Source organism: Hippocampus zosterae, chromosome 20 (assembly GCF_025434085.1).
Source record: "Hippocampus zosterae strain Florida chromosome 20, ASM2543408v3, whole genome shotgun sequence".
In the NCBI taxonomy this organism is placed as follows: domain Eukaryota; kingdom Metazoa; phylum Chordata; class Actinopteri; order Syngnathiformes; family Syngnathidae; genus Hippocampus; species Hippocampus zosterae.
In genome coordinates, this window is record NC_067470.1 from 7,811,479 (window position 1) to 7,830,380 (window position 18,902).

The 18,902-nt window shown below is 44.8% G+C and overlaps 1 protein-coding gene across 3 annotated transcripts in view; it reads left to right on the forward strand.

Moving 5' to 3' along the window:
- The window catches only part of LOC127592839 (dipeptidyl aminopeptidase-like protein 6), a 102,042-nt gene that overhangs the window by 11,662 nt on the left and 71,478 nt on the right, over positions 1–18,902 (forward strand). The window contains exon 1 of one of the 3 annotated variants that reach the window (XM_052053829.1): positions 8,917–9,033. The exons of the other annotated variants lie outside the window; for them this stretch is intronic. Within the exon in view, the coding sequence (XP_051909789.1) occupies positions 8,983–9,033 (51 nt within the window). The 5' untranslated portion in view covers positions 8,917–8,982. Of the gene's footprint in view, positions 1–8,916; positions 9,034–18,902 lie in introns of those variants that run through there. 3 annotated transcript variants of the gene reach the window in all.

Below are 18,902 nucleotides of genomic sequence, written 5' to 3' on the forward strand. Positions count from 1 at the left end.
ATTGCGATCGTAATGTATTCCCTGGTCTGTTATTTTCACGTACAGTAGATGAGGTCCTTGTAAAGTCTTTTTATTTGATTTTCATATTTCATATTTCCCCATCTTATATCTATTTTTCGCTTTTATTGTGCCGCGTGAGCCCTTGACAACCTTGCAGCCTGCCGCGTGCTTGCAAAAATCCTAATTAGCGCTCACTTTTTAGGATGGCTCCCATTTCAACTTCACTGGTCCCTTCATCCACAAAGTTCGACAAATGTGATCACAGCGAAATCCAATTTGGCCCCCGTCACTTCTTTTTAGGGCATAATAATAATTTTGTACATCAAAGATCCGTTTGTCTTTGCAATTTCAAAGCATCTTGCAAATAATCAGCTTTTTTATTCCAGGTGTTATTCCATTTGTTTTATTCCTTATGTTGTGTTTTTTTTTCTGGGCACCGGTCCTGAATTTATATCCTAATTATTCCTGAATTGATTGCAGACATTTTTCCAGATTATTTTTTGTCGAATTTTATTCCTTAAAAAAAAAAAAAATAATAATTCTAAGTATTGTTCCTGAAATGATTCCAGGTGTTATTACAGGCCCTAACGTTTGTGTTATTCTGAATGTTATAATTGGTTTTATGCCAGACCTTAATCCAGGTGTAATTCCTTGTTTGCTTTGGAGGGCGAAAGTGTCAAACAGATGTTTGAAACCCCGCCCCCCCCTAAAGTTCTTCAGGTGCAGGGCAGTGCTTTGGTAATTACCGTCCGTCCGAATGCGCCATGTATGGATTGACACGCTCATTTCGTTGCGAGACTTTATCATGCGCGGTTATCACTTCAGCACCCTCGCAGGAGTTTATGGAAATGACGATCGATTCGCCTCTCACCGCCGGATAAAGTAGCGTCCGTCAGTTAGTGAAATTGGTGGCAGGGGCGATTTAATTTCTCGATCCATCCAGTGGGCGCTACTGAGTAAATTTTGTTTCATTATGTTCATGACGGGGGCGTGCGGTCAGGGGAGGCAGATGAGGCAGAGCCTCACCTCTGAATGCATTGCGCAATCATCACAAACTGGGTTGATACATGCAACTGGCTCGTGCTGCTTGCCGAATATCTGCATGTCGCAAATATAATGTTTAATGTGAATAAGCGACCCTTTGTGCTTTATATATTTGTAAATGTGACACTAAAGGAGTCGGTGCCTCACCAACCATGAACCTCATCGCACGCCACTGGTTCATGACCACCTAAATCCCCCAAACACTGTCACCAAAATGCACAAGTTTGACAAAATCGGGCAAACCGAGGCTTCTAAAATGGTATTGATTTATCGGAAGAATAAGCCCTGATTATGATTAGGTGTACCCGATGCTGTGGCGGTGATGGGAGGAAGTTCATGCCAGAATGTCCCAAAGTTTTGGATGATTTGACATCAAAACCTGCACCTCGCATGCATATTTTGTATTGGTGTTGTGGAACGAAAAGGACAATCCTGAGAATAGGCTGTGTGCAAGTCCAGCCAGTCAGGCAAGTTGTGAAAGCTTTAAAACCTCTCTTTGTCCTTACTTATTTGTACATTGCGTATCCGCGTCGCCCACGCAGTGGTGGTGCTCATGGACATGTTGAGTGGTCTTGGTGGGATATCAAGAGCTTCTTGTTTACCGCTCCTGTTGTGTTATTTGTTGTTCGGCGTTCCCGGGCGAGCAGATGAACAGCTCCATCTGCAATATTTATAGCGCCCGTAAACGTATAGACGTGCAAATAAAAGTTTTTACGGCGCAGGCGGAATTTATTCATCTTTTATGGAGTCTGAAAAGGAAATTCTTAAAGCAGATATCAAGGTTGGGGGCGGGGGTGGGGGGGGGGGGGTGCTGTCATCTGTTCCATTCCTGCCTGCATTATCTTATTCATCATTATTAGGTCTAAATTTGTTTTTTTTTGGGGGGGGGGGGTGACATGACTGAAAATGTTGCCATTTGGTGGCTGAAAATCAATAAGGGTCTCGTTCTGACATGGACTAATAATCGGCAAGACGGAAGACTTTTGGTCGAGAGGTGACGGCTCCAAACTGGAGAAATATGAAACCTCCATCATGTTTTTCAACATTTTATACAAGACATTTTTGAGAGATACCAAAGCCGACCATATCTGATGCTGAGGCTTCATTCGCCATAGTACAGGATCAAATCATATCGACGCTCATAAACGATATACAGGGATTGAATTTTTGTCTGAGTAGACCAGAGATGAATCTAATACATATTTGATATTTGACCTGATTTCAGCTTCTTTCTTCCTTGCCTTCAGTCTGTTTCGATGACATTTAATATCGACATTAGCTGGCCGATTGCTATTAACTCCGTGCTTTTTCTTTCCCCCCACTTCACGCCACACAATTTTTGTATCCTGTGCCATAACTCCCCATCTTGCTCATTATTTTCTTCTTTTGTTCTTGAAATGTATTTAAAAAAATAAATGCATCCTTTGGTGATGTGAACCACCCGGCCGGGGGAGTTTTATCGCGTTGTTGTCTTGTTGGTAGCGCTTGTAGCCTGTGGTGATAATTACAAAGGAAAATCTTTGTTAACAATCAGATCCTGGATTGTATTTTTTTATTTATTTTCTTATAATGTGCAGGAATATGCACTTTTGGACTTTTGAGTAGTGTGCGCGCCCCTTCATGATGTGCATTTGCTGGAGTTAAAGTGGTGCCTTGACTCAGTTGAGTTTTTCAAGTTTAAGAGCTGCCCCCCTACCCCCACGAAAAAAAAAAGAAATGGAGTCCTTGCATTTTATTTCATTTCAATGGAGAAATTTGGTAAGTAAATTGAGTTACAATTTTGGACAGCGAGCAAATTAAACTTGTAAGTCAAGGTAGGACTATATTGACTTCTTACTACGGGAGATCCCATTTCCGCCAAACAGACGAAGGCAATTTTCTGGATTTATTGCAAACGCATTCATACTTAGTGTCTGTGTGTGTGTGTGTGTGTGTGTGTGTGTGTGTGTGTGTGTGCGCTCTCGGCAGCTGTAGACGGGCGATATGTTGAGTTGACAAACGGCGGCGCTCTCAACTGTATGCGTTCACGCCACAAGAACATAAACGACATTGGTGTCTTTTGTTAAATATTGATGTTTCCCACAACCCTGCCACCCCAAAAAAGAAACAGGCTGCGTTCCAAGTGAAGAGCGTTGGCAGCTTCCACTCCATCGTACAGATTTCTTTTTTCTTTTTAATTAGTCCAACAATAGATAATGCAACTGCGCTTTATTTTCCTCCATGGCGGAATTTTCTATAAGGCTCACATCAGACTGGGCGCATGTGTGTATTTATTTGATGATGTCAATAATTGTGTTACATGAAATATAACGTCTTGGAACATAAATTCAGACTGTCATCGAGTAATTTTGTGCCATCCTCCTTCGCGTTCAGGTGATTTCCTGCAATTTTTCCTGCCGCTGATTTGCATGTGAACAGCGATTCCGATTCCGCTGATTAATGGCCGTGCTATTGGCCCAGAAAGCACCTTGGGTGACGCGATAGGCCCGCACCACCGCCGCTATCAGTTGCCAAAGAATATTCCTGTAGTTAATCTTCTCAAAGGAGCGTTCGCGTAAGAGATATCGGCTTCCACGCGGGCGCGGTATGGAAATGAAAGATTTGAGAGCAACGGATGTTCCCGAGAGGATGACACCTGTCACGTTCGCTGATCCTTCGATGACACACGACGGGTCAAATTTTATGAGCGATAAATTAACTGTTCAAGTTAGCTTGTTAGCATCGCCAAAGTAGCATGATTGTTTGAGCTTGTGGTTTTATTTTAACCATAAATATGTTTTTGACAAAGGCTATTTTCACATTTAAAAGTTAATATTTTTAGAATTTATACCATGTCGTCGATGTTTCTGTGGGTAATAATTTAGTAACGGTCTTGTGAGTCATATTTCTAGAGGTTGTTGTTTCGTCAGGCTAATTGTTAGCTGGTGAAAAAAAATGCTTTTTTTTCTTTCTTGGAGTTTATTTCAAAAGAGAGGAAATTATTCAAACGTATACATACGTATGTGTATACTGTATCAAAGTAAAAAATTCGGATCACCTACAGCTAGCTTGTGCGCTCCCTGCCACCTAACTGCATCACTTGGCGTATTATCACAATTAGTTAGCTTAGCAGCCTTGTCGTTTTTATAATTGAATGACTATTGAAACAATGTTCAGTGTTCTACGTTTCTAAATTTGAGGCTAGCTTGTGTGGTCACTGCCAGCTAATGGCATCACTTGGCGTATTATCACAAGTAGTTGGCTTAGCAGCCTTGTCGTTTTTATAATTGAATGATTATTCAAACAATGTTAAATGTTCCATGTTTTTAAATTTGAGGCTAGCTTATGTGCCCATCGCCAGCCAACTGCATCACTTGCCGTATTATCACAAGTAGTTAGCTTAGCAGCCTTGTCGTTTTTATAATCGAATGATTATTCAGACAATGTTAAGTGCCCCATAATTTCAAATTGAGGCCCGCCGCGATGTCAGCGAGATAACTAGCCGGCTAGCTCAACTGCTAAGTGGCTGTTATTTTATTTAGAAGCGTTTTTCATTTGTCTCATTCATAATTGTGTTCGTTCTGGTCTTAAAGCCCCCCCACTCCCCAGATGTGCTGTAGCCCTTAATTGGAATTAAAGAAAAGGAATTGCTGTAAAATGAGCGTAAACATGAGCGTGCAGCCTCCTCCAGCCAACCAAATGGAGCCATCCGTCAACTTTAATGCTTGTTAGCGTTACGCCGCCACCGGCTTTCATCATTTAACGGTCTGTTGATGCCACGGTCGGACTTTAACGTAAATGTTGACCGAACTGGGGTCTGCCGAGTACAAGCGAGTGTGCCATGCAGGCAACAAGTACGCCGCCTTCCCGGATCTTATTAAACGCCCCATCTTTTTTCATTAGCCAGCCAGCCTTCTATTGACCGCGAAAATGTTTTCATTTCTCACGCCGGCATGGTGGCAGTGAGTAAAAGCTTCATCTGGTTTAAGTCAGGGCTTTCTAATTGGATATGTCTCGTGCCAATAATCTCGTTATTCATGATTGGAACCGTCATGAAGTCTTCCTCCTGGAATCGTTGCGTTCATACATGCTGCGGCGACTTTAACCCGTTCATGCTAGAACGATGAGTGCTTTTTATTTTAAGCAAAGAAAAAGTGCATCATGGATGACAATGGACAGTGATTCAGTCACATTTCGTCTTGTTCTCGTGCTTTTCAATAGCTCTGCTTTGTCGCAACTGACACATTTGACATCCTGCGTCTAAGGAAAGAAATTCTGAAGAACTCTTCACTCGAGTGGGCAATGGGGCTGGCGATGACTTCTCTGTTCATTTTCTTCACCTGAGCCTTTGCAGTCGAGTTGTTTTGCTGTTCTCCGCCAAATGTTTCATTAAAATTCACACCGCCCGGGGCAAAGAGAAGTTTCCTCCGGTCGGGAAATAATTACAGTAACAGCTGAAATGATATCCTGAGATTGAGTATTACTCACTAAACTGTGGATTAGGAAGTGATTTTTTTTTCAGGTGGGGGTGTGGGGGTGGGGTGGAGTTTGACAATGCTTATTGTAATGCCCTTGCATGTGGGAAAGGAGAGCCAAAGTTGCCCGTCTACCTTTCAGTGGTTGCTGCAGTTTAGTGGAACAGTACAAAACAAGTCGCCAAATGTTGCTAACAGATCAGACCCCGCCTCTTATAGGCACACACACACACTATGTACAGTATTTGCTCTGCATTTTAAACTTGCATTTAAAATTTTTTTTTTGTGGGTCCAGATACTTTTACAATGCGTTTGTGTCGTTAGAATTGAAAGTCTTGTCCCAACAGAGAAGCCTCAACAAAGTTTTATGAACCAAATCAGCAAGTAAAGTGATGTTTCCTAATACCTCCGTATAAACGGCATGGGGTCGCAATAACGCTAATAGACCTCCCGTTGCGAGATGAACGCGCAGAGGAGCGGACTTTTTTTTTTTTTCCTCTACCTCTGCTACCAAATTCATTAGAGGTGGTAACGATCTGTCCTCGGCGACAGCTCGGGGTGGGCAAGGTCAGCCCCAAAGCTGCGATACAAATGAGGGGAAACGTGCGCCTGGCATTTTGACTTTCATTTGAGGAGGAATAATACAATATGCTTGAGATGCAAGATGGCGAGTGTGTCTGTCCTGATGAATCTGTGTAAAAGTTGAGGCGAAAAAGCCCACGAAGCTCCTGAGATGCAAGGGCGTGCCAAGGTCATTTTCGTGAAATGGCCTATGTTTTCGTCTTTGGCGATTCGGGTTCGCCGGCAACTATCGATGATGGGTTAGAGTGAAGTGAGGCTCCGTTCAAATCTTTGCAAGCACTTGTAAAATCGCAATCGTCCCCGTGACTGCGATGGCGCTTCTCGGAATGTAATCCTGATGAATGCCATCTTGCACAATAGAAATTCAAGGGCTCGAAACAATCCCTTCGAGTGGTTTTCTTGTTGGGTGAATCTGTGCAGTTTTCCCCTTCCCACCGTCACCCCCCCACCCCCCCACGCGTCTTGTTCCCCTCAGGCTGTCATTGAAAAAGGGCCCACACATGACAGGACGTCGTGCGGCGTAATTAAGGTGATAATGAAAACATCGATTTGTGCCGCCACGGCTTTGGGGGGGGGGGGGGGGGTTTATTTGTGCTTGGGTGATTGTGTCACTTCGTGGAAGTGCCGCTCACTCCTTTGGGAATTGAGGGCCCGCTCGGTTGTCTTTGGAGCTTGGCGATGGTAATAAGCAACCCAAGAAAGAAGGATCGAGAGCATCATCAGAAAAGCGCCAAACTGGGAAACGTTGGGCTTTTATTTTGTTCATATTTGAATCGGCTTTTCTTGTCTTTCCAGTTCTATGTACCTACTGAATGATCTACAGTGGGTATAAAAAGTCAACACACCCCTACTTCAACTTATTCGGTACCAATTCTGGACCAAGTCTGAAAAGACGTTTAAAAACGTCTTTGGGAGTGAATGAGTAGAATCGTTTTTTTTTTTTTTTCTTCATGGTTTGAGAACAATTCGATCACAACTTTTTCTGTCGTTGATACGACTGACTGCATGTGTGATGCAAGTTTGGCCATACTTCCACAAAAATGATGAAAAAGAAGAACACTTGTCCCTACAGTGGCCGTTCAAAGAGGGTGTGCAGACTTGTGAAACCACTTACCTGCTTCCCCACCCGCCAACTGATTACTCGATTGCCTGCAGCAGCCTTTTGGTCTGGTTTTCCATTTTTATTTATAAAAAATGTTTTGGCTCAACGTCGCCATCAGGCGACATGTGTTGAAGCAGATTTTCGCAGGCCTCCCCGCGGCTCGCACGCGGCTTTGGCCACTTTCCTACCTGACGACTTTCCAGACGTTTGGCCTGCCCGCAGACTTCCGCCAAGCTTGCCGTTCCCCCCCCCCCCCCCCTCTCTCCACGCAAGCCAGATGCTTCTCATTTAGCTTCACAACCAGGCTGCCCACCCCCCCCCCAAAACGCCTTCGCTTGGCGGTGTTGATGTTAGTTGAGCGCTACGAGGGGGCTTTTAACGCGTCGCCGCGGCTGATAAGTTCAGCCGATATATTTCTGCTGTCAGCAGTCCAGCTGGAGTCGCGGGCCACCCCGTGGCCTCCCGCGAGCTTGTTTTGACACTGTTATTCCCAGTAATTAATAGCATACCCTCCGCACGCTCCCTCATCTTCTTCCTTGGCGCAGCGGGATTTATCTGAAACGTGGATTTGTTCACTTCTTCGTATTTGCACCATCGCGTCTAAATTCAGACTTTCAGGGTTATTGATTTATAGAGTGGAGTTCAGATGAAGTGAGGGGCCGAGGGGGGAGTAATGGCGAAGCTGTATGTGTGCGTTTTTAAAAAAAATATTATTCTCAAGGCCGCTAACCGCTAAAGTGCTTTAAATTTCAGCCGCAAACTCAAAATGGAATTAATTAATACGGCTTGACCATGAAACGTTATTGGTTTGTCCAACTGCTTCACTTTCTGGAAACTCACCAAATGGATTTCTTAACATTGTGAGAATGGGGAAATAAGTCAATCACAGAACCGTTTTTAACTCATTCACTCCCAAAGACGTTTTTAAACGTCTTTTCAGACTTGGTCTAGAATTGGCTGGTACTGAATGAGTTAAGATAAGAAAACCTTTATTCGCCCCACGATGGAGAAATTCAATTTTTTTTCTCACAGAACCCCCCCCCCCAACCCCATCCATTTAGTTTTTTTTGCTCAGGCCAAAGCCATGTCTAAATTAAATGTAATTAAAATTAATGCTTTGGCGCCATCCTGTGGCAACTAAGTGCGAAAATATCTAAATAAAGAGGGTGGCTTCATTTAGTCAGACGTTTCGCTGCCATCACGTGGCATCTTGAAACCACGGAACCTTGTCGGAGTGAAAACTGGAGTTTCATTTAGTCAGGCACTTTTTTTTTGGGCATCAAGAGGCCATTCTAAACATTTTTTGAGGGGTGTAAATAACTCCTATTTTATGATCATTGCGCCAACTGAACCAATTATGTCGTTTCAATGGGGAAAATTACAAGATTGGTCAGTTACCTTAACTCGCAAGTGTGTTTTAAAGCAAATTAGTTCACACTACACACGATTTAATGATTACACAAAACTGTTTAAAACCAAAACGTGGATTTGGTGGGTTATCTTTGCAGGCGTTTGGTAGCGTCGGAATCACTTCTCCTGGGCGTTCGTATTGCTCCACGTGCCGATCTGCCACGCCGGCGTGCACGCGCCGCACTCTCTCCCCATTCACGCGCGCGCGCGGAGAAATCACGTCTGCCGATCTGCCTCCGCGCACGCCCGCTGCACGTGAGCGCGCGCGTGGCTGCGTGTCCGATCAAGTCCGCACGCAGTAACCACAGACGAGTCCGAGTTCGCTTCTTGCTTCCTCGTGTGCGCCCCCCCCCCCCCACGACGAGCGAAGCTTTCCACGCTAATTGCAACATGAAGGAGAGAAACCTGATCGAGACGGCCAAGATGCAAGGCAACGTGCTGGTGAGCGAGCCGCTTCGGCTTTTGCTTTTTTTTTTGCTTTCGCTTCGCTGCCCGGAGCGTTTTCGATTGTAAAAAAACAGCCCGTCAACACGCGCGCGTCATGACGCGCGATCATTTGGAGTGTCACGCCCTTTTCCGCTGCACGTCAATCCCACTTCAAGAAAGTTTTTTTTTTTTACCTCTTTTATGGGCTTATGAGTTTTACTTGCGTTGTCCTGCAGCTACGGTCTATACTTCATAGATGTCCCGTGGCTCTCATTTGGCACATATTGCATCTTTAAATTTTTGATTTGGAGGAATATTGCACTTGTGTGTGTGATCAGATTTTGAGCTTGAAGCTTTGTTGCTGAATGTGAGCTTCCCCCAAAGTTCTTCCTGAGTTCGTTGTGCCTGGACGGGTATGAATTGTAGATATTTGATCGTTAACAAATAAATCCCGGTGACTTTTTTTTTTCCTCATCGAAATTGACATCACAGGTTTCACTTCTTTGTCATTCATTCTAAGAATGTATGTTGCCTAAACGGGTTGCGGTGGAATTCCAAGAACACAAAGCAATTTCGGATGTTATCCGGAAGGCATGAAGTGAATGGCGTGCATGCGCACCAATTATTTTTTTTTCTTTACCTCATGGTTGCGCGACTGATTTGCCAAATTTCGCAACCCCCCTTCCCCTCTAAAAAAATGAAGGGAGACGCTTAATCATGTCGGGAGAGTGCAGATTACAAAATCTGATTGAACTCACTACAATGAAAGAACAAACTACTAACTTGTCAATGGCTGAATGAATAATGCTTTTTTTGCGGGGCCGGGGGGCATCAAATGAACTATAGGGACAGCTAATTTCTAAATATAATTTTTATTATTATTTTTGAATCAACGTACAATGAAGATTGTAACTTCGAAACCCCCGTCACGGTGAACAAAATACCATTTGCATTGGACTGGAGGTCCCGATAGTTGGGGACCTTCTCTGCCTCTTCTTCTTATTCTGAATTACACGACATCCCCTTCGGTGCTTCTCGGTATGTTGCAGTAATGACGTCGGGGTGGGATTTGACGTTGCAGAGCTCAATGTGATCCGTCAGAGTCAACTTTCCTGTTGTTTATTGGTTCCCGTTAGGTTGGTGACTTGATATTTGGGTCGTGTCATGTAAATAGCTACATTGTAGGGTCAACTGGTAGCTTGGTGGTTGTAGTTTTGGGAGGGGTGGGGTGGAAATAACATCGTGCAAAGATGAACGATACAAGTTTGTAAAAGGTGCAAAACAAGATGCAGAGAAGAGGCCATGAATTTTTTAAATCTCACTCTAAATCCCTCACCGTACTTGAAAATACAACAGATACTACATCCAATGTTATTTATTAACTTTTTTTATGGGGGGTGCGGGGGTTGTCTGATGAATAATCCTGAACCCGTAATTGTGTATGACTTTCTCATTCTTTCTGACCTTGACAATAGATGCAAAGGTTAGGAAGGAGGCCACAATTGCTTTTCCAATCGACAGCCAATAAATTTCCATTAAAGGCAGTGGCTTGTCAGGGGGTGGGGTTGTGGGGGGGCGGAGATTGGGGCCTACTGTGTTGTTTAAATGAAACAAATGACTCCCGGCAGGTTTAGCGGGCCGCTCACCTTGAATGATTGCGGCTCGCCTCCCACCTGCTTGCCGTGATGTGCATTGATACCCCCCCCCCCCCCCCCAACCCCCCTTCTTAGTCACACTTGTTGATGATGTGCCTCTCGCACTTCTTACTCACGGCGCTCACAGTGTCTGTGCATTTCACAGGCACATGAGTAGGTGCGTCGTATGCAGTGTGTCGTGACGTCACGCGCTAATGTCGGGTTAGCTTGCCTCAATCTCTCACAGGTTTTGAAGGCTATCGTAAACAAAGTGGCAACTGGCTTGCGGTATTTGATGCCATCGGGTGGGTCAGTTGTCTGGCCTATTTTTTTTGGGGGGTGGGGGGCGGGTGCAGTTGCTCCATTGCTAGGTTGATAATTTTGTCATAGTAGTTGATAGTTTGGCTTGCCGGCTATTGGGTGTGTCGTTGGATATAAATCAAGGGTTCAAGAAGAAAAGATGAGAGAGAAAAATGGGAGGCTGGTTGGTTGGTTAACTGGTCAGTCGATTTGGAATTAAAAAGAAAATAAGGCAAAAAGAAAAAGGTAAGCTTGTTTGGTTGGTCGGTCAGTTGCTAAGTGTGTTGGTATGCTAGCTAGGTACCGTAGTAGTTGGAAGAAAAAAGCAGAAAAAAGGGACTTTGTTGGGTCTGCCATTTTGATTAGTCGATAGGTAGATGCTGTATTTGATTAGGTTGGTGGGTATATTGATAGCTAAGTTGGCAGGAAATCAGCCAGGTAGTTAGCTTGCTAGGTCTGCCTTGATCAGTTGGCAGCTAGCTTGATTGGTTGGTGAGCCGGTGAGTTGGTAGGGACACTAGGTGGTAGTTTCAAGAGTTTGCTAGATTGTCGGTCAGTCGCGAGGTAGTAAGTCAGTTGTTCGGTAGGTAGATATTGGAAAGAGTTAAATGGTGGCTAATAGAGATACCCGACGAGAGATTTTGAAATCGGCCTTTGTTGGTTGTTAAAACTGCACTTTTTTTTTTAAACCACACACACGGGAAATAAATGTTTGTTTTTTTTCCCCCTGACGTTGCAAAACCACTTTTCTCTATTACTTTGCAGCCCACGCCTATATTCTTGCTGCGGAAGCCAGTATGGAGAATCGTGTTTGGCGGCGTACAATGCACTTTGTTGCATGGTCTCCCGGGGAAACAGGCCCGGGGAATTCAATTAGCCGTGCAGCCGTGTCCATCTTTCACGTAAGCGCCTTGCGTTTGGACGCCTCCACAGGAGAAGAGGCCACCAGCAAACTCAGACTCCTCCCCGTCCCCTTTTGTAGAGGCTGTCTAATGAGATCATTAAAGCGAGCCGGATTGAAGATGAGCGATCGCCTGTTGCGGGGCGCCGTTGTTGTGCGCTCGCTCAACACCGGAGGGCTGTTAAGCTCACAGGACGTTCCCCGCCGCCCGAATTAATAATTCGCACGTCCTCGCTCGCCGTTTGCTGATCTATTTTTAATCAGGCTATAGATGTTAGCGATTCGTTTGATTTAATTGGGGAGGTCTCTTGAAGGCCTGGTGGCCATTTCCTCGCTGCACAATTAATGCCGTGCGGATGTGTTTTTTCTGAGAGATACTCATAAGCGACGACGCGGCTCGTTAGAAGTCTGAACAAGCCCACGAAAAAAAAAAAAACGATCAAAAGTAATTCACAACCAAATGCAGCACGGGTCTAAATTGAATTACTTTTATCTAGCTCATGCAAATTGTTGTCTTGCTTAACCGCAGGAAGCGATGTGCTGAAGCTTAAACGTCCCGATCCGCACGTTGAGTTGAGGATTTCACTCCCAATTACTGAGCTTTGCCATCTCTACTCAAAAGCTGATTCTGCAGCCTTGAGTCATGAATCACGACGCTTGACGCTTCCGGGGACAATGCGGCATCCAAACTTGGAAGGACAAAGATGTACACCAAGGCCCGTGTGATATATGCCCAGAAAATGGTCGCTGTCACTTTGGCTTTTGACAGTTCATTAATTTGTGCTTACGTATGTTTCAGTAGATACTTTATTACCTTATTGGCCCGAATATAAGACGGCCTAGATTATAAGACGGCCCCCTCTTTTTAAAGACTGAAAAGACCAAATGAATTTTTATACAGAAAATAATTACAGTACATCTGAAACTAATGATTCTAACAATATATTTGAGAGAAAAAGCATGCATGTTATTTTGCCTCATTCAAATCTTTATATCTGAACATTTAAAAATGTAAACTAAAGTGTAATCACATTTGTACTTTTCTCCAGACTGTTGCTACGTTTCTCCATTTTCTGTTATCACTTCTATTAATTTCTTTCTTACCGCTATTTTTTAAATTGTTCTTCTTCGTGCTACCGCCGTTTTTATTTTTATTCTTCGCTACAGGGGTTCACTTTGGCCTGGGGAGTCAAGTGCAGCATTCGCTTCAATGATATCTGGCGCCATCTAGCGTTGTGAGTGGGTATAATGTCTACACCCTGAATATAAGACGACCCCCACTTTTATTTTATTTTTTTACTCTTATTTTAATGCAAAAAATACCGTCTTATATTCGAGCCAATGCGGTATTATTTTTGAAACTTTTAATAAATGAGGTTTTTGCTTTTTGACAGCATTGCCGATCTCAAAATGTACCACTTGATAGCGATTGAGTCGATCCTTTAGTTTGGCATCCCTGACACGCCGGCGCCTCAGCGAAGCAGAATTAATGCGTGACGGCGGCCACCTTGGGCCCGTTTGCGGATTCCCCGCTGATCGGGCAGATGCTCGCCGCCGCCGACTCAATCTGCTCTCGCGCAAAGCGGTGAACCTTATTTATACCGCCTGTAAATCCGAACTAAGGAGAAGAATTATAATTGTTTCGATGCCAAGGACTGCGCCTTCTTTTTGGGCGTCTTGCGGGCTCCTTTATGTGTAAATGAAGCTAGCGGGTAGCGCCGCGAGTTGTCCGCGGCGGAGATGAAAATGCCAAACTGTCATGGAAGTGTGCCCGGACGACGACGCTGCCAACGCGCTCGTACTTCAGTCAAAAGTGCCGTTGGTGTTTCATCTTTGGCGTGTTTTGAAAACAACGCAGCGCGATATCGTTAGCCTGAAAAGACACAACTCCACATTGACACTGCACTTGTTTGGCTCCCGCTTAACGCTTTTCTAAACTTTCACCATCGGAAGTTGGTGAAAGAGACAGAGACTGAAGGCGTCGCAGAAAGGTCCAGTTGAGAGCTGTTCCTGGGGTCGGTATCTTGGGATTTTGAATCCAGCTCTTTTATAGGATCTTAATTGTGTACCCAATCAAGTGGCCTTTCCTGTCTATCGCATGAAATCGCGGTTGGAGCTCGCTTCAGCGAAAAGTGGCGCGTCGAAATCCAATTCATCACCCGGCGTCGGCGTGCTACTCGGCCCGGATTGTAATTTTGCTTCAGAGCGCGGAGACTTCACTCGAGAAGCTTTGAGAAGTACTTTGAACCTCTCGTGATTGACTGACGTATGTTTTAGTGCCGCTCTCTCACCTTTTGCGCCGTAATTCACAATGAGAGCGACAAGAGGCCCCCCCCCCCCCCCCCTCCCCGAGCATCCCGCCCATCATCTCGCATCCTTTCATCTCGGTTAACCTTCCGCCGTTTGCACTCCTTTTACCCCCCTCTCTCTTCTCTGCAATGACATCTTCCTCAAATGTGCGGCTCTCATCCGCACGCCCGTGACATTTCCATTTTTTTTTTCCCTCCCCTGGCGGCGAACGGGCGGAAAAAATCTGTGCGGATTGATAGAATTTGGACATAATGAGAGGCTTTAAAGTCGGAGGCTGTCAGGTGAGAGTGCACCTCGGTGCACCTTCTCAACCCCCCCTCCCTCTCCACTCGCACCCGCTACCGCCTTGGAAAGGTCAACGTGCTTCTTAATCAAACATCAGGGAGGCCAACCTGCCTGTCAGCTGGACGCAGATGCTCTCCTGCTGGGTTTAAAGCGCACTTCCCTACTATCTGCCCAGCTCCGGGTTGGAAAATCAGTCATGAGATGCGTTTGATGTCGGGATCGCCATTAGGAGTCAATATTCGTAACTCCCATCGAGGGAATCTTTAGCGTGCTAATTGTAGCACGCTAAAGTAATTTGAAGTACAGTGGTACCTCTACTTATGAAACGTCACTTCATAAGAAATGTTCAAGTTACGAAACGCCTCAACAGGAAAATATCGCCTCTTGTTGGGCAAGAAATTTCAAGATACGAAAATATAGTAATCTAATTGTAAGATGTATTTGTTACACATTTTTATGCTTTAGAAAACATTTTTCAGAATTTTTGCTGTGGTCTTGAAACGGATTAGGTTATTTACATGGAAAACGCATCTTAAAAAATTTCTAGTTAAGAAATTTCATTGTAGAACCAATTAAGAGTAGAGGTACCACTTTACATTGTTCAGCAAAACGATGCGTTTGATGTCGGGATCGCCATTAGGAGTCAATATTCGTAACTCCCATCGAGGGAATCTTTAGCGTGCCAATTGTAGCTGCTGTTGAACATCATGTGGTTATGGTAGGGCTTATTCTGTATTTATATTTATTCAGAGTCAAGTTACCAGCCAATTCTGGGCCAAGTCTGAAAAGACGTTTAAAAACGTCTTTGGGAGTGAATGAGTTAAGGGTCAGGGTGGTGTTAGGGAAAGGGTGAGGGTTGGGGGGGTGGAACTAGGTTTTGTGCGTAGGACAAAAGGTTCAGGTTCGACCCGTGTAAACGTGCTATCACGTCGTAATAAAATGATGAGCGGCATCATCATCATCATCTTTCCCTTCATCTGTAAAAGGACTCATTTTCTATCTGATGAGTCCGCGACCGCTGTCTCGCCGTCTCGTCGGGGGCGAGTTGTTCATCTCCAAAGTGCGTCCAGTAGGATTCATCCATTACGCCGAGCCCTAATCAGGTTTGCTGCGGCTCATTGCTCCGCCGCAGGGACTCCGGGGGGCGGGGCTGATGTTGTCCCAGAGCAAAATTGCTTGCCGAGATGATGATGATGATGTTGATCTTGTCCTTCGATGATCAAAGCTTCACTCTTGAATCTGAACGCAGGATGTTTGGAAGTGCACCGGAACTTTGCCCGGCTCTTCCTAAAAAGTTGGAAGCAGCATACTATTGTTGGATACGTCTCAGTACGTTTTTTTTGTTTTGTTTTTTTCTCAACCGCTGATTTATTTGCTCATGAAGCCTTGTGTCTCAGTCTTTTTATGCGCACATTTGCAGTCGAAGTATAACGGGTGAGCTCTTTTTGAGAGATACGGAAGAGGATTTGTTTTTTGTTTTGTTACACTTAATAACTTAACGCATTATCTCGGTTTGGTTTGTTGGACATGTGCATGAGAAAATGGCTCTGTTGCGCTCCCTCTAATTTTGGAAATTTAAGACCTCGGAAGTGGTTTAATATAAAATTTAGGTAGGAACGCGATATCTGTGGTGAGTGGACCCACAAAAAAGCCTCAGAAAGCAAACAAAACATCGGCCGCTATGGGTTGAAGCAACTGATTTCGGATCGTCTCGGCTTTTTCCGGGAGTCCTTCAAAGATGAGAGCATTTGTCTCATTACTCGCTTAATTTTGGCCCACGTTAGACAAACGGGTGGTGCAAAGTCATCCAAATGTTTCATTTTGCTTGTTGTGTGTTAGTAGACCGGTGACCGTCGAAGAAATGCAGACGTACGCTTTTTTTCGGTGATGTTTTAGTCTGCCTAAGTGAGCACTTTTGGGAATGAGGTTTTCCTCTTGTTATGAATCTTCCACCTTTTTTGGGGGGGGGGGGGTTTAATTGGGCGCTGTTACTCTGCAGCATCAAATCTGTCGCTTGCGGCACTTGCCCGCCGAATGCTAATCGTCCTCCGGTTATAGTCAAAAACATGAACGCAAGATTGTCTTTTTGTGTCCATTCGGGGCCTTTTTTTTTTTCATTCCAGACCGAAAATAATAGCGTCTAGACACGAGCCGTCACTGACATTTTACATCTGTCCACCCACCCCCCAAAAAAAAGAAATAAAAATACCAGTGAACATGAAGTCTGCACTCAGAGAAAGTTCTGGCCTCCACCTTGTTTATGTTTGATGTTTGTTCCATTGGCTGGGTGACGCCGCGAATGTCAAGAGTCTTTGCTTTCATTTCTGCGGTTTATTTTGGGGGGGGGAAGGAGGGGGTTAGAACTGGGCCACGAGAGCCCGGCTGAGCGCGAGCATCAAGTGTCATTGCGGTGTATTGAAGCAGATAGATCTCCTCTGCTTCAATATTTGCCTTGTTTATGGCGAAGTGCCTCGTATTAGCCGTCGGCAAACATCGGCGACGTGAGCCGCCGCCATGCAAATCCCCTCCCCCGCGAGGCCGCCGAGACATTTGAACCTCGGCGAGTTTATCGGACGCTTAATCGCTTGCTCAAATAGAGAGCGATAAGGCGAGCCAGGCGGCGGCAGCGGCGGCGAGGATGCAAATGAAATGTTTGCCGCCGATGCCGCCCACGGTGCGGCGAACCGCAGTCACCTCCGCTGGGGCCTACTTTGTTCGGGCTTCACAAACACCGAGCATGTGTCTTTAAATAGTCGCTCGGCGGAGTGAGGGGCTGCTTGTGAACGCGTACCACGTTTTACCGTCAGGACCCCGTGAGACTCCAATGGGCCTTTTCATCTTGCGGTATGAGTCTGCCTCCATATCCCACACTGGTGGGAGGCTGGAAGGGGCGGGGGGTAGGATGAGTGAGGTGCAGTTGCACCTCGAGGGCCTGTAGCATTGCTTTGTCCACCACGTCGTTCCCGCTTCGAATCTCGCGGGAGTGGTGTAGCGGACAGGTGGGGGACATCAGTCACTCCATGTGTGGTAACAAGGATCTGCTTGATTGGCAGTCCGCCCCCTTTTCCCCTTTGTTGTTATTTTTAGGCCACACACTGCAAAAATTCAGCTTATATTTCTCACCGTGGCGTCACATGTTGATCGTGCATGACTGTATTGGTGGTTTTTTTGCATTGAAATAAGACTGAAAAATTGCAGGTGGCGCCTCATCAAATATTCACGGGTGTTGACTGCATAATAAACGGACGCCTGTTTATTTTGGCGCGCAGTGAGCGTGATGGGAACGCTTCCTGTCCATCAAAATGACATCATCTGGAGTCAGGTGTGCCAGACTGGAAATGGATCAAATCAGTCCTTAAATTAATCGCTTTTTCTGAGAGGGATGAATTAAGGCTATTAAAATGCTCAGCGAAAAGCTCATGGGCCTTCCCAACATACTGCTTTGATCGTTCTGCCGAAAAAAAAAAAATTGCATATCTTGTCTAATTTAAATTCATGCACCCAGAAATAATTCTCAGCTCAAGCCCAACAAGTTTTTTTGTTTTGTTTTTGTGGTTGTCAATTTTTGTGAAATTAAGCGCCCAAAGCCAGTCCTACTTAACATTAAATTTGGTTGACTATCATGGTGAGACCCACAAAAAAAGTCTCAGGAAACCCTGCTTCAAAATCAACAAAATCAATTTGGACAAAGCAGCCATATTGAACTTCTTTTTCCCCATTTCCCAGAGTCTTTCAATTTCTTTCTGCATATTTAGCCCCTGAAGCCAATTTGCCAACATCAAATTTTGTCGGCACGTCTATCACGATTAGACCCACCAAAACATCTCAAGAAGCAAAGCCGATGTGAAATTTGGTTGTCATTTCTATTATGGGTAGACCACAAAAAATGTCTGAAGACGTCTTATCTCAAAATTTGGGGTTGAAGGAGGCATATTTGGCTCATTTTGGTCTTTCCTGTAGTATTTTTAGTGTCTTTAAAAAAAAAAAAAAAAAAAAAAAGAGCTCATGTTCAAAGCCACACTCGGTTTTTCCCTTTGAGACCTTCAACAGCCTTGTTGAGTCCGCCTCGTCAAACCGCACAATATGTTGGAATTGCTTCCTCGGACCTCTGGGATTTTGTTTTCTCTTCGCTCTATCCTTTTATTGTGATCCCAAGGAGGCAGTGACACATCTGTAGTGAGGACTCGGTGAAGTAATTGGTGGACTTTTGCTTTGGAAAAACAAAATTCTCCTCCTCCAAAATCTTGGCGAAAGTCTTCCCAGAAGAGTGTTAGCTACAAAAATGCTACAGCGGTGTGGAAACTTGTGTCGATTGTGTCCCAATACTTTTGTCCTCATATTTAGCATTTATGGAGCCTGCTCAGTGTTCACTTTAATGCACAACTGCACGTTCTTTTCTTTTTTTAACGCATCATAAATTCCCCACGACCGAGCGAGCGAACTTCCGAAATGTT